The sequence below is a fragment of the Erigeron canadensis genome, chromosome 6 (genome assembly GCF_010389155.1).
Source record: "Erigeron canadensis isolate Cc75 chromosome 6, C_canadensis_v1, whole genome shotgun sequence".
In the NCBI taxonomy this organism is placed as follows: domain Eukaryota; kingdom Viridiplantae; phylum Streptophyta; class Magnoliopsida; order Asterales; family Asteraceae; genus Erigeron; species Erigeron canadensis.
Genome location: NC_057766.1, coordinates 825,038 through 838,696, shown reverse-complemented (window position 1 = coordinate 838,696; position 13,659 = coordinate 825,038). Strand labels below are relative to the sequence as shown.

The 13,659-nt window shown below is 32.7% G+C and overlaps 1 protein-coding gene across 1 annotated transcript; it reads left to right on the top strand.

Moving 5' to 3' along the window:
- Positions 1-7,956: 7,956 nt before the first annotated feature.
- LOC122605909 (actin-related protein 7) lies at positions 7,957-12,844 on the top strand. The gene is made up of 8 exons (XM_043778868.1): positions 7,957-7,996; positions 8,515-8,604; positions 8,766-8,981; positions 9,180-9,321; positions 9,398-9,642; positions 9,771-9,954; positions 10,537-10,604; positions 12,473-12,844. Exons 2-8 carry the CDS (start codon positions 8,527-8,529, stop codon positions 12,623-12,625), a joined length of 1,086 nt encoding a protein of 361 aa, XP_043634803.1. The 5' UTR covers positions 7,957-7,996; positions 8,515-8,526; the 3' UTR covers positions 12,626-12,844.
- The last annotated feature ends 815 nt before the right edge of the window (positions 12,845-13,659 follow it).

The window sequence follows — 13,659 nt, the reverse complement described above, 5'->3', positions numbered from 1 at the left end:
TTATTTTGAAGATTTGGTTTTTCGGTTTTTTGGTGTTTTTTAGTTAGAGAGAGAAACAAATTTAAGGGGTGTTTGGTATTGCGATTGCAAAACAAAATCTGAGTTTTCAAAATAGGTTATGTGTTTTTAAAACTGTGTTTTGTAAAAGCATGTAGGTGCATAGTTACATGCTTCTCCAAAACTACGTTTTCATAGCTAATAATTACTTTTTCATACAAACACTTTTTAAGACTATTTGCGTTTTACAAACGTAATAATCAGATAATCATTTTATAACGCAATCCCAAACACTCTCTCAAAGACATGTAGATGAGAGAGAAGCAGATTTAAAGATAATGGTCAACAATATATAAATTTTATAAGTTTGTAGGTAATGTATATCAATATAAAAAATATAAATAAAAAAGTATGATGACAACCATATACAAACCGAAAAGTACATTAATTATCCAGGGATTAATCCTTAAAAATTTAAAAGGTAGACATTTTGATATAAAAAATACAACCTACTCTTAGATTGCAGTCAGCATTTTTTTTTTTTTTTGTATAAACTCGAAACAAGTTATAAATAAAATAATAAAAGTAATTTTAACGAGATATATAAGTTTTTGATTCGAAATTCCATATCAAATGAGATTTGTATTATCAAAGTATGAACCTTAGGGGCGTGTTTGGTTGTGAAAAACATCTCTTGTTTTCTAATTTTGTTTTTCGAGAAAACGTGAAAAACAGAAAATGCGTTCTAATAATAGTTTTCTAATAATACTTTCCAAGAAAACAGAAAACAATGTTTTTTACTTTTCAATAAAAAACTTTAAAACATCTTTTTCTTATTTTTCATTTTTTCCATTTTTTCATACCTTCCCCTCACATCTCTAAAATGTTTTCGAGTTTTTTTTTAATTAGAACGCGTTTTTAAAATTTTTATTGTTTTCTATAAAATAAAAACTCTTTCATTTTTTTAGAAAATTATAAATGAAAATTTTTTTAAATATTTTTTACTAACCAAACGAGCCCCTATGTGTTTCTAATCCGAGATATACAAGTGTATATATAACCTAATTAATAATATAATCCCAACAAAAGAAGGTAGCATATAATAGGTTCTCTTAGGCTTATGTATACGTATTTAAAATATGTTTGATAAAAATAGTCTTAGGATATGTTTGATAAAGATAGTTTTAGCTTGTATTTATAACTTTTAGATGGAGTTGTAAGTTGTAGCTTTTAAGTAAAATTGATAGCTGATATTTTTAAAAAGTGTTTAGTATGGTAATTGTAACTACAACATTAAAAGATATTTGTGTAACTTTTAAAGATTAAAAGTTTTATCAAAAAGTTAAAGTTTTCAAAACTAACATTTTATTTTAAAGTTTTTTTTAAAATAAAAGCTAAACCTTTCCTAAAATTCTATATACTTCTGTTTTTATTACCAAACTTCAATTTACATGAATTCTCGGGGCGGCCGGGGAGAAATAGTATGTGAAAATGTCATCTAATGAAGTGCGGGAGTTTAGGTAAGCATTTTAATGTAGTGGACCATTAATTTTGGCTTAAAGCTAATTATTTTATCTATGACATATATCACTTGTTTATAAGAAAAATAACTAAGTATACATATACTACTGTACTATTTAGAATTGTAACTATATAATTAGGTTTAATTACTATATAGATCGTATTAGCAATCATGGAAGTTTGTCACTAATATATTTATGAGTTTCACACAGAAATGGTAGCAATCAACTTTATTAGGCATATACTATACACTATGTAATTTTTAATTTTTTAAAAAAGTAAATTTCATTCACAATATATATCCATCAAAATGATAATATTATAAGTGACAGCTTACATACAACGACATTTGCATAATCTTATAACTATATCAATTTTACCAACTAATTAATATTTTTATTCTTCTTCTTATTCTTAAACCGGACCTAATATTACAATCTTCTCACAATGGAGCTCGTGAATCTTTTATCATTCCTTACTTCACTAACAAGCCACCATGATAATACCTTTAAGGGCCTTCCTTTCCTTTTTTCCTATTCCCGTATTCTCATGTATCTCAACCGATACTTGACCGTGAAGATGAAAAACGAGGTAGACTTACACAAACTACTAACAAAGTTCCAAATGAGATTTGCTACTTCACAACCACAGAACAAGTGATCCACCAACTCAATACATCCTTGACAAAGTACACACGTATCATTATCATAAACACAATTGCGAATGCTAAGCCTCTATAGTTGGAATGCGGTCGTCCATAAGAACCCTCCACATATAAAAATATTGACTTTGGGCAGAACCCATTAGATCATGTAAGAACATATATACCTATTACTATATCTTGAGCACTTCAAATAAAACCTTTTACAGCTTTGACCGTAATCACTTTCTCGTCCTTGGCTTGCCAGACCCACTTGTTGTTAGGGTTGAGTATAAGTCCTTTTTTGATTCGGTTTTGGCCTAAAACCGAAATCCAAACAAATCTGTTCAGTTTTTAGAAAACCAAAATCGTTGGAATCGGTTTGCCAGTTCATTTTGAGTCGGTTTCGTTTTTGTTTCGAGTTTTTTTTTATACTTTTTGTTTATCATGTTATAAATTTAACTTTCAACTGTTAAGAAAAAAATATGATATAAAACTAAAATACACCAATACCTTTTGTTAACTAATTATATCTTTTAACTTAAAGTTAGTATAATTTTTAAAAAACGAACTAATTTTGTTATACGTTTTCGTCTAAAACATACAATTTATATTAACTTTTGTACACTAAAAGGAAAAAAGGTTCAAATATACTAACACATTTACTAGATATAAGTAATAAATATAAATTTAATGTGATATAAATATAAAACAAATTAAAATATACCTTGTTTGGTTCGTTTCGGTTTTTATCAGTTTTTTAGTATTTAAAACCGAAACTGAACCAATCCGTTTGGTTTTTAAAAAAATGAAAACCAAACTAATTGGTTTCGTTCGGTTTCGGTTTGACATTTGGGTTTTCTCGATTTTTTTCGGTTTTTGCTCAACCTTACTTGTTGCAAGTATATGTTGTGCTTAATTGAAAATAATTTCCTAATTCCATTTCTCTCTAATTTTTCATTCTAATTCACTCTTTCTCACCTTTTATTTGACCCACATTACACATAAACACACAATGATTCAATAGTTCATATAGTCCATCTAAATCGATCATATGTCAATAATAATTCGATTTAAAAGACACATATGTGCATCCACTATCAAATGCATGTGCAACAAGTTTTGTTATTAGAGTTTGAAATGATTTCTCAAGAACGTGTTATACGTTTATTTGTGTTTCCATCCAATGATACCTTTTTTCTAGTTACGAGTCTATGTCATCTCATCTCATTATATATATAGCAAAGAAGTTTAAATAAACCAACCACAACTATCATATATATAAAGAAAAAAACCCTGGTGGAGTATGTTTGTTAATGATGAAACTGTTGTTGGTGGAGACCACTTTAGGTTTGTGATAGATTTTGACGTGTTGTACATTTTGTGCTGACTAATTGACTCACCAAACTGCTCTTTAGTTGACACACATGAAGCTTTCATATCATGTTCACATTTGTGTTTCCTTTCCGATTTGGTTATGTATGTGTGAATAAAAACAGAATGTGTATCCTTTTGTGTTGTGTTGAGGTATTTAGGCCGGAGGGAGTATCCATCGGGTAGGGCTCGGTTTCGCCGAACCCGATCTTTTTTAAATGTCTAATTAAGAAAATGATAAATCTTTCTAAACAATAATTCATCTTTCTAATTTTGAGATCATGCTACTTGATAGAATCAAATGATGATTTTGAAAAGAGAATGAATTGATTACATTTGTCATGTTTTATATTTTTTAGAAAGACTATTAGACTATTTATTAAGAGGATATATCACTTCCTATCTTATCTAATTATGTGTGAACCTAGTGATATTCACTCCTAGGTCGGTCATTGTAAATATCCTAGTGTAAAGATACATGGTACTCGCTATATGCAGACATCAAACTTTGGGAGTATGCGGTTATGTTTAGACCTGAAACTTTGGGAGTATGCGGTTATGTTACATACAATAGGAACTTTTGGAAGGTTGGATGTACTCAAATGTGGATATATGTATATCAAGTAAAACACATATATATTGAAGTAAGTTTATATAATTTGGATACATATGTAGTATTTTATGTGAAGGCTTATACAATACTCCGTATATATTTGGTAAAGTTAGATACATCTTGAGTGACATAATTTTCCAATTTCACACACAAGCCTCAAGACTCAAGTATATAGCTTTGAAAGATTGTTATGATTTAGCTCAATACAAACAAATATCGAATATGTAAGGGCTTGAATTGAAAGTGTAAAAGTACCAAAAGGAAAAACATAAAAAGGCATAGTCATGATTAGCACTCATATGACGTTATTATTAGTCTTTGTAAGCCACGCCTCGATGATACAAAATGTGTCACTCCACCCCTCTATCCCTATCGTTTTGTTTTAAAAAGGTCACCTTACAAAGATTCTTTCTCCAACAACCTCTAATGTCTCAATAGTTTAAAGTGTAAAGGATGTCAAGAACAATCACCTTGATTTTGTTTTCTGTAAAAGTTACTACAAGAAGAATAGACGATGGAGATGTTTACTGCTCACGCTATATGAAAGGCTGAACCAAAGGGGTCTTTTAAGCGGGATAAGGAGGGTACAAATGTAAGGGCAAATTTTTATAACGATAGATATGCCTAATAAATGTGTTTAAAAATATGTCTAATTCATTCAATTTTTAACAATGGTGTCATTTAGAAGGATTATTAGGAAGATATGCCTAATAAATGTGTTTAAAAATATGTCTAATTCATTCAATTTTTAACAATGGTGTCACATTTAGAAGGATTATTAGGAAGATAAATAAGAAGGATCTATCATTTCCCTTTCTTTATATTAATCTTTATCATTGATTTTGTTATGTTTCAATCATTCCTTAAAATTTTAGACTAAAGTTTAGACACGTTACTCATTTTCTTTTTGTAACGGCCCAAAAATTCCATTTTTGTAACTTTATGTTTTGTAATCTTTATTATTTTTAATTCAAATAACAAATTTAACAGCACAACAGGGGAAAATTTAATCAACAAAGATATATAATCGAAAAATTAATAAAATAAAAAACTGAATCCGTATATAAATGAAGGCCGCTTATATTTTTACGTTAAAAAAACCTCTAGATAGCTTTAGAGCACAATTTTTTTGTTCTCAACCAAAGACATCTTTGAGTTTTACGAACACGGAAGTCTTGGAAAGGAAGTAAAAAGAGGTGATTAAGGGTATTGCTTTTGTCACGTGTTGGACTATTGGTGTGTGTGGAAGGCCCGAAATGAGAAGAGAATTAACAATGTCAATATTAATACGGAAAGAATTTTTCATGATATTAGATCCATAGGCTTTCTTTGGTAAAAAAAATAGAATGAAACATTATTCGGTAGAGTGGAATAATTGGTGTAATTTTGTTTTTATGTAACTCATTTGTATAGTTTGCCACACCACTATTTGATGGTTCAGCCGTATGAATAAAAGTTAACTTTAAAAGAAAAAAATTCTGACATTTTATTATTGTTCCTCTTTGATCCTAAAATATACAAGAGTGTTTTGCTTTACAATTCAAAATTGAATATATAAATAATATTGGTGAGTTCGAATATAACTAGTTCATTAATTAAGCATAAAGCTTAAGAGCTAACAATGATTTGAGTCATCTATAATCTATACTAATAATCATGATAGATAATGATTACCGAAAGTGGTCTTAGTCCATTAATCCTTTTTGCAATCCCATGCCAAAAGTGACCCTATTGTCAATCCCAACGTCTAGTCGTCAAGTGTCCAAGTTTGAATTTGTTGACTTTTCTCCAAATTCTTCAAACATCATATAGACTCACGGTTTCCTAACTATAGAGGAGGGTTAAGCATGGGTTTTAGGCCTCAAAAATCCAAAGGCCCCAATTTTTGTAAGAGCTTTTATATACCTCTAAAATATAAGAAGCTAATTTTCAAAAAAAAAAAAAAAAAAAAAAAAAAATTAAAAGCAGCGGCCAGCGAGTAAAAAAAAAAGAGAAAAAGAAGACAATCGCCTCAAAAAAAGGATACCCATGAAGTCCAAACGCAACTTCTTGTCAAAATCTCCATCTTCTTGGAAATTAAAAAGCCTGCTCCCGCAATTATAATGACAACGTTAAAGACTCTTAATTATAATGACAACAATAGGTAAGTTTATTCCCTATTGTTTGATTGTTTCCATTCTCCAAAGATTATATACCGATTGTCTCAACTTCTTATACTTAAAACTAGCGATTAAAAAGAGGGGATTTAATTCTAAGTAATGCTAAAGGCTTAGTAGAGAATGAATTTGAGAACTTTGAATTTCTTTTAGGATTGGTTATTTGGTATAATGTTTTGTTTGCTATTAATTCAGTTAGTAAATTTAGCTTTAGATTTTGAGGTAGAATCTAAGTTAATCTTGATTTGTTTCTCTTAAGATGAAATAACAAATTTGCTATACAATTACTAGCAAGACTGTAGGAAAGCAACATCAACAGAACAACACCCAGCAAGCCTTCAGCAGTCCAGCAGCCCAGCAACCCAGTTGCAGCAGTTCAGCCAGCAGCGGGTACCTTTTTTTTCCGTTTAAAATAGTTTGTATGCTAAGAAACCGGGCCTCCAAAATTGATCTCGTTTAAGGCCTCTAAAATGCTTAAGCCGGCACTGACTAGACTGTTTCACGAAGTTTTATTTTTGTTTCATCTTGACAAAAAATTTATGTTTACTTCATGAAACTGTATATCCATTTTCTCATACGAGTACCTTATAAAAATGAAATTAAGTAATTGCCTGTCTTTTAACAAAGACAAAAATCACAAAATTAAGAAATGTAATCACGAGCTACAAAACTACATGTAATAAAAAATGAGATCTTTAATCACCATATAAATGAATAGTGTTAACTTATATTAGCTTTGTAGGATTCAACTAAATAGTCCACATTTTTCCAAAGTATGATGCCAATTTAATGAGTTCAACTTTTGACAATTGAAACTCCAACAACCACACGCAGATTAGCTTTGATTAAACTTACACCTCTTAAATGAACCAACTGGTGACTTGACTTTTTTACTTGGTTCTTATCTTTTACCCTTAAGGTAAAAGCTATCAAAACCTTATAACATAGTAACATACGATAGTTCACATATTAAGGGATTAGTAACCTGGAATGTTAATAATTTTATATGAATTGGCATAGTGTATATTGAATTTTAATCATGTGCATCATATGTAATGAACTTCTAGATAATGTGCATTGTATGTATCCGAGTATATGTAACAACCATACAAGATGACATTTGTAAGTTTTGATTGGTTGATTACATATAATACATATAATTTGAACGTTCATTACATATAATGAAAAAAATTAAAATTTAATACAAACTATAATAATTTGTGTAAAGCGGTATACATTCGGTTTAGTTTCATGACAATAAACCCCAGTGGTCAGGGGTATTTTCTAAAACTACTATGTGGGCCCGGGGTGAGTTTACTCAAGGTCTCAGGTTCGAGTCTTGAGGTTCTCATATCAAAGGAATATTTCATGAGGAGGGGTTGGAGGTCCAGAAAATCTCTGGTTAAAATTGTTGAATCAAAACTTACTTTTAAAAAAAAAAATACTCGTAAGAGTTTGGGAATCATAGAATAACTATAGATGGTTTGGGACTTTGGGCCTGGTTTAGTCTACATATCCATTTGAAAACAAACAAAATTGGCCTAATTATTCGGCCCATTAAATTGAGAAATAACTTCTAGATTTTGAATCTTTTGGAAGCTAAAACTCGTACACCCCACCCCCCAACCTCACTCTCCGGCGAACTTTCAGCCGTCGCCGTCGCCGTCGCTTCCTGTATCTTCGTTATTGTTTCAGGTTAGTCTCGGTTTCCAAATGATTCACTAGTTATTTTATTTCAACTGAAAATTAGGTTTAGGTTTTTCAATTTCCAATATTTGTTAGCCACAATTATTATATCATTATAATTTAAAAAAAAATCTGCTATTGGTAGTCATTGGGGCTACCAGATTGGGAAGTGATATTTATACAACAAATATTAGCTATCTACAACAAAGGTACACAATTTATTACGCAGTGTACAACTGTATTATGCAGGACTTGTTGTAGAAGACTAAAACTTGTTGTAGCAATATCACTTCCCTATAAGATTAAGTGTAGTAAAGTATTATACATTTATACATGTTTAGCAAAAAGCTAATTATAATTGTTAGTTTTGTTATGACATCTGTAACTTGAAGTTAGAGAGACCATATTATCTTGTATTCTTTGATGTGAACTTAAATTGTGGGATCGAAAATGGGTCGATTATCCATTTTCTTTATTTATCTAACGAGTGAACTAATTATTACTCGTATGTGTTTTATTCGTGACAGAAAGTTAAAAGTATGGAGGCAGTGGTGATTGATGCCGGCTCAAAGCTTTTGAAAGCGGGTTTCGCGGTTCCTGATCAACCTCCTTCTATGGTACAAACTCTCGAAAGTTGTAATGTTTAGTTGTTTTTGAGTTTGCTTGATTGACATTTATCTAAAGTCTGTTTTTTTTATATCTATTGTTGTTATAAAGTTTGAATTTTTTTGTGTGCGTGTGGACGGATGTGTAACTTGCTTTTTTATGTACGAGTTAGGTTATTCCGACTCAAATGAAAGTGATGAATGAAGATGGATCAATGCCTGATTCTCCATCGCTAGTGGCTAACACTGTTGATCCAGTTGTACGAGGGTTTGTTAAAGATTGGGATGCTATGGAGGATCTCCTGCACCATGTTCTTTACAATGGTTTAGGATGGGAAATTGGTAATGAAGGTCAAATTTTGTTTGCGGATCCTCTGTTAACCCCCAAGGTTAGCCATCGTCTCTCTTATGCCCCATACATATGTTTAATGCTTTGATATATGCTTTATGTATCTATCATTTTTTACTTGGTTTTAGTATGCTCGGAAGCTTGGTTTTAATTAAATAGCTGATTAAGATGAGCTTTGCTCATGATGGTCCATTTCTTTTTCTTTATCAAATTATGTTGAGTTTTATTTCTCTTACAGGCTGTGAGAGAGCAGTTGGTGCAGTTGATGTTTGAAACGTTTAACATATCAGGCTTCTATGCTTCAGAGCAAGCAGTGTTATCACTCTATGCAATAGGACGCATTTCGGGGTGCACAGTTGATATCGGTCATGGAAAAATAGGTATTTAATAGAATGGCTATTGAATGTAGTTACCCCAGAAAGTACTTGACCGATCTTTATGGTTTATCATATGCAGATATTGCTCCAGTAATTGAAGGTGCGGTTCAGCATGTAGCTTCACGAAGAATAGAAATTGGGGGTGCTGATTTGACAAAGCTGTTTGCACAAGAGCTTGCAAAGTCCAATCCATCGATAAAGCTTGATCTGTCTGAAGTTGAGAGACTAAAAGAGCAGTATGCATGCTGTGCCAAGGATGATCTTGCTTATGAGAAGACATTGCAATCATGCGAGGAGGAGCAACATACTTTGCCTGATGGACAGGTGGGTTCTGTTTTTTCGGCACTTAATCTGTTTTGATGTGAACTCGTTTGTGTATGTAGCTAACGATAGTATGATTCGTTTTTATCCGACTCTAAAATATATTTGGTTGTAATGTTTTGCGGTTCCAGGTGATCTCCATAAAAAGAGAAAGGTTTACGGTGGGAGAGGCATTGTTCCAACCATCTATTTTGGGTTTGGAATCTCATGGTATTGTTGAGCAGCTTGTCGACATACTCTCAGCGGTAACATCTGAGAATAATCGTCAGCTGTTGGAGAACACTGTTCTCTGTGGTGGAACAGTTTCCATGGCAGGTAGATGAAATAATGATTAACCATTTTAGGGCACGTTTAGTTGTGGAAAATGTTTTCTAGTTTTCCATTTCTAATCTTCTAAAAAATAGGAGTTTTCCATCTCTAGAAAAGAAAATGAAAATTTTGAAAATGCGTTAAAAACTAGAAAATATTATTTTCATTTACCATATTAAAAACATGTTTTAATATAGTTTGTTAAGTGGGAGGTTAGGGTCGGGGGTGACCCGGGGGGGGGGGGGGGGATGGACGGGGGCGTACGAGGAGAGTTTAATATAATTTGAGGTTTTCAAAATTCAGAAAATAGAAAATGAAAAGTGGAAAACAATAAAAAAGTGTGTTCTAATTTTCCATAGAAAAGTGGAAAACAATTCTTTCTGTTTTCTTGGAAAACATTTTTGAAAAACTATGATTTGAACGCGTTTTCTGTTTTGCATGTTTTCTTGGAAAACAAAAATGGAAAACAATAGGTGTTTCCCAACTAAACGCCCCCTAAGGTTTTCTTTTTTGTGGGTGGCATGCACCTTTAAGAATGAAAGAATGTATGTGTTTACTGCTAACACGTAGTGTATTGTCGCGCTGCAGGTTTTGAAGATAGGTTTCAAAGCGAGGCTAGCCTTTTCTCATCTTCCATACGCCCTTCTTTGGTTAAGGTAATAATATCTAACACATACTTTTGTGCATTTTAGTAAATGCGGAGACATATCTAAGGCCTGCAAGTACCTATAATGTCTGACCTGTCAAAAGGCTTGATGGAATTAGGCATGAGGTCGTTATGGTTCCGGTACCATACTGTCAAATACCAATATCAAAAGCTAGTGAAATCTCATACCGAATACCATACCATTTGTATTTGTTGCGGTACCGATATCGTATTGGTGCTGGAGGTTTGGTACGAGACTGAAGCAGAGTTGAACTCAGGGGAAGAAGCGGTGCACAAGTATAATGACTGGCTCACTTCCAAGTTTTTCAGTGAATGTTCACTGAACGTCAGTTGTCCACTTCCCAAGAGTCCAAGACTTGGTCTCTATATTTGTTGTTTATTATGCCAAGTTTTCAGTCAAAACTCATCCATGATAGCTTTAAGATAAACATGCAAATTACAATATAATGATATTTTCTCTTTGTGGAAGGATAGTCTCATAGTGATGGAATGCCTCATCAGCAATGGAAGGCGAAATGATGTGTCTCATAGGTCCCCATAGTGTTGCACTCATATCATATGTGCAAGAAAAGTATCACACGCAACTTTGAAGTTATGGGAACCTGAAAAAAGATAGAACCTTATATATAAGCTGATAGAGAACACTATATATAAGCCAAGTGCGGCGCACTTCATGCCTTCATGGTTTTCAGGACCCAACCAGGAACACCGAGGAATACCGATACTGTGTACTACTGGTATTGATTATGGCTCAAAACAAAACCCATCCTGTACCACATTGTTCAATCGGTACCGGCTTTTGAAATCTGATACCTGTATGATCCCTGTATCTGTCCGGTTTTGGTGCTCGGGAGTTAGAACTCATCCTTAGATGGCATCCTTAAATTGCTAAGTTACATTAACAAACCTTTAAGTGCCAAAGTAAATCTTGAACCCTCAACTTAAATGATCCTAAACCAGAGACTGTTTTTATAATAAACCTGGGCAACTTTTTCAATACTAGTAGCATTTCTGCATCATTAAATGTTTGACCGAATATATATAGAATTTAGTATTGCTCCGTTAGAGAAGTACAACATATTCTCATTATTATTACTTTCAACAACTCTAGTTGAGAGAATTACACCTGGAATTGCCTTACTGCTACTAGATATTGTATAGCATCACCTCACTTTGACTTATTCAACTTCATGTTCAAGGATAGAAGGAAGTAGTTGTCTACATTTTTTTAAACCCGGCCGGACCGGGTTTTATAAGAAACTGAGAACTTTTATGTGAAGGACTGTATTTTAGAAGATACTTTAAATTTCAATGGTGTCATTAAAAATTGTAACTTTTAATAAAAGAAATGTTAAAATATTAATACTCGTATATATAATTTTTTCAAGTTGTTAACCTGTCTTTGTATAAAATTTAATGTGCAGAAACATGCTACTGCTAGCTTTTTTCTTTGAATTAAATCATAGTGAATGGTAGAAGAGGTGTTTAATACTGAAAATAAATAAAATTATATTTTGTTATGTGAATGGATAAATCCAAGCACAGATCTCCGTAAGTAGATTGATTTATTGGATTCCTTGTCGGATCAGTGGATTTAGTTTTTTTGCTTGTAAATTCACATTGGCTAATTTGATCTACGTTGAGACTCGCCCTATTGATATTCCCGTTAGTTTACTCAATCGAATAACACTTATAGACATTGCCATCCAGTAAGCCATCTGATCTCTATTTTCCTGTTTAGGTCAATCCCCTACATCCATATTGGTCCATTGCACTTTTTAATACGCCATCGAATTCAATTATATTGTTTAAGAAGATTGATTCTGAGTCTAAATTGTGATGGATTTTTAATTGCAGGCCCCAGAGTACATGCCAGAGAACTTATCCATGTATTCAGCATGGGTGGGTGGTGCCATACTTGCCAAGGTTGTATTTCCTCAAAATCAACATATAACCAAGGCAGATTATGATGAATCTGGACCATCCGTTGTCCACCGCAAATGCTTCTAGTAATGTATTGGCTTTTGTGTTGTGTATCTGTATCTGTATCCTACCTATTAGACTTGCCAGGTTACTAGTTAAGAATTTGGTTAATCTTAGTAAATAGGAACGTTAACATTCCCTAATTAATGAGCCAGAACTGTTGTAGCAGAGAGTTCTCAGTGGTGGTGTAAGTTATTTTTACTTTATCCATCGGTTTGATAAAATTCGACAACATTTACTCTGCAAGTCCTTGTAAGCTGCAATCATCTGGTATTATCCGAGTATGGTGATGCAAATGACCTGATCATGAGCTTGAGCTGAGCCCAATGGCATTGGACTAAGCATAAATCAATTCGATAGCTCAACAAGTCTTCATCGGTTGTTGCTCGACTTGAGTAACATTTTGAGTTCGATACAAGAGTGTGAATCACTTGATAGTTACGGTAGCTCGCTTATTTGTTAGAAATCAGGGTATCCTATCTGTCCTCACACAAGGTATTACCATTTACCATATAGAATCTATCTATCCTGTTAAATCTTTCAACTGCTTCCTTTGTGTCATCGCCTCCATGCCAAAAGAATCACCAACATGGCAACGTGCACCACTTAATGATCCCTTTTTTATACTTTGTGCGATTATGTAGAAGCCACATGTTCTTGTATTCTCTGCTTATATGGGTACCTTCTTTGTAAAATCATCACCACCTTGGGAGTATTTTCTTCTGCTGTACAATTATCCCAACCATCTGGTATCATGTCAAGTCCAAGCTCTTTTTATCCATTTTTTTTAACGACAAATTTGGGCTTAGCGGCATGCCTCTTCATATAACTCCAATTTCCAAAGGAAACTGGGAAAACCATGTCTCAATTTCTGAGAGTATTTTGCTCACACAAGGATTTGAATTCAAGACCTCTCAGTTTCAGAATCCACTATATACCAATCCATCTATTAATAGATTGATGTCAAGTCCAAGCTCTTAGTCCTTATGGTATGCATGTCAAGTCCAAGCTCTTAAAGGTCTCATTTGCATATTTAGTGGCATATAAAAGGGATTGAAGAA

What these genes read in the sequence shown, in the direction of transcription:
- LOC122605909 (XM_043778868.1), top strand. Translation starts at nt 8,527, where the DNA reads ATGGAGGCAGTGGTGATTGATGCCGGCTCAAAGCTTTTGAAAGCGGGT. An exon ending in ATCCTCTGTTAACCCCCAAG is followed by an intron (nt 8,982 to 9,179) that starts GTTAGCCATCGT and finishes TTTCTCTTACAG; the next exon opens with GCTGTGAGAGAGCAGTTGGT. An exon ending in TATCGGTCATGGAAAAATAG is followed by an intron (nt 9,322 to 9,397) that starts GTATTTAATAGA and finishes TATCATATGCAG; the next exon opens with ATATTGCTCCAGTAATTGAA.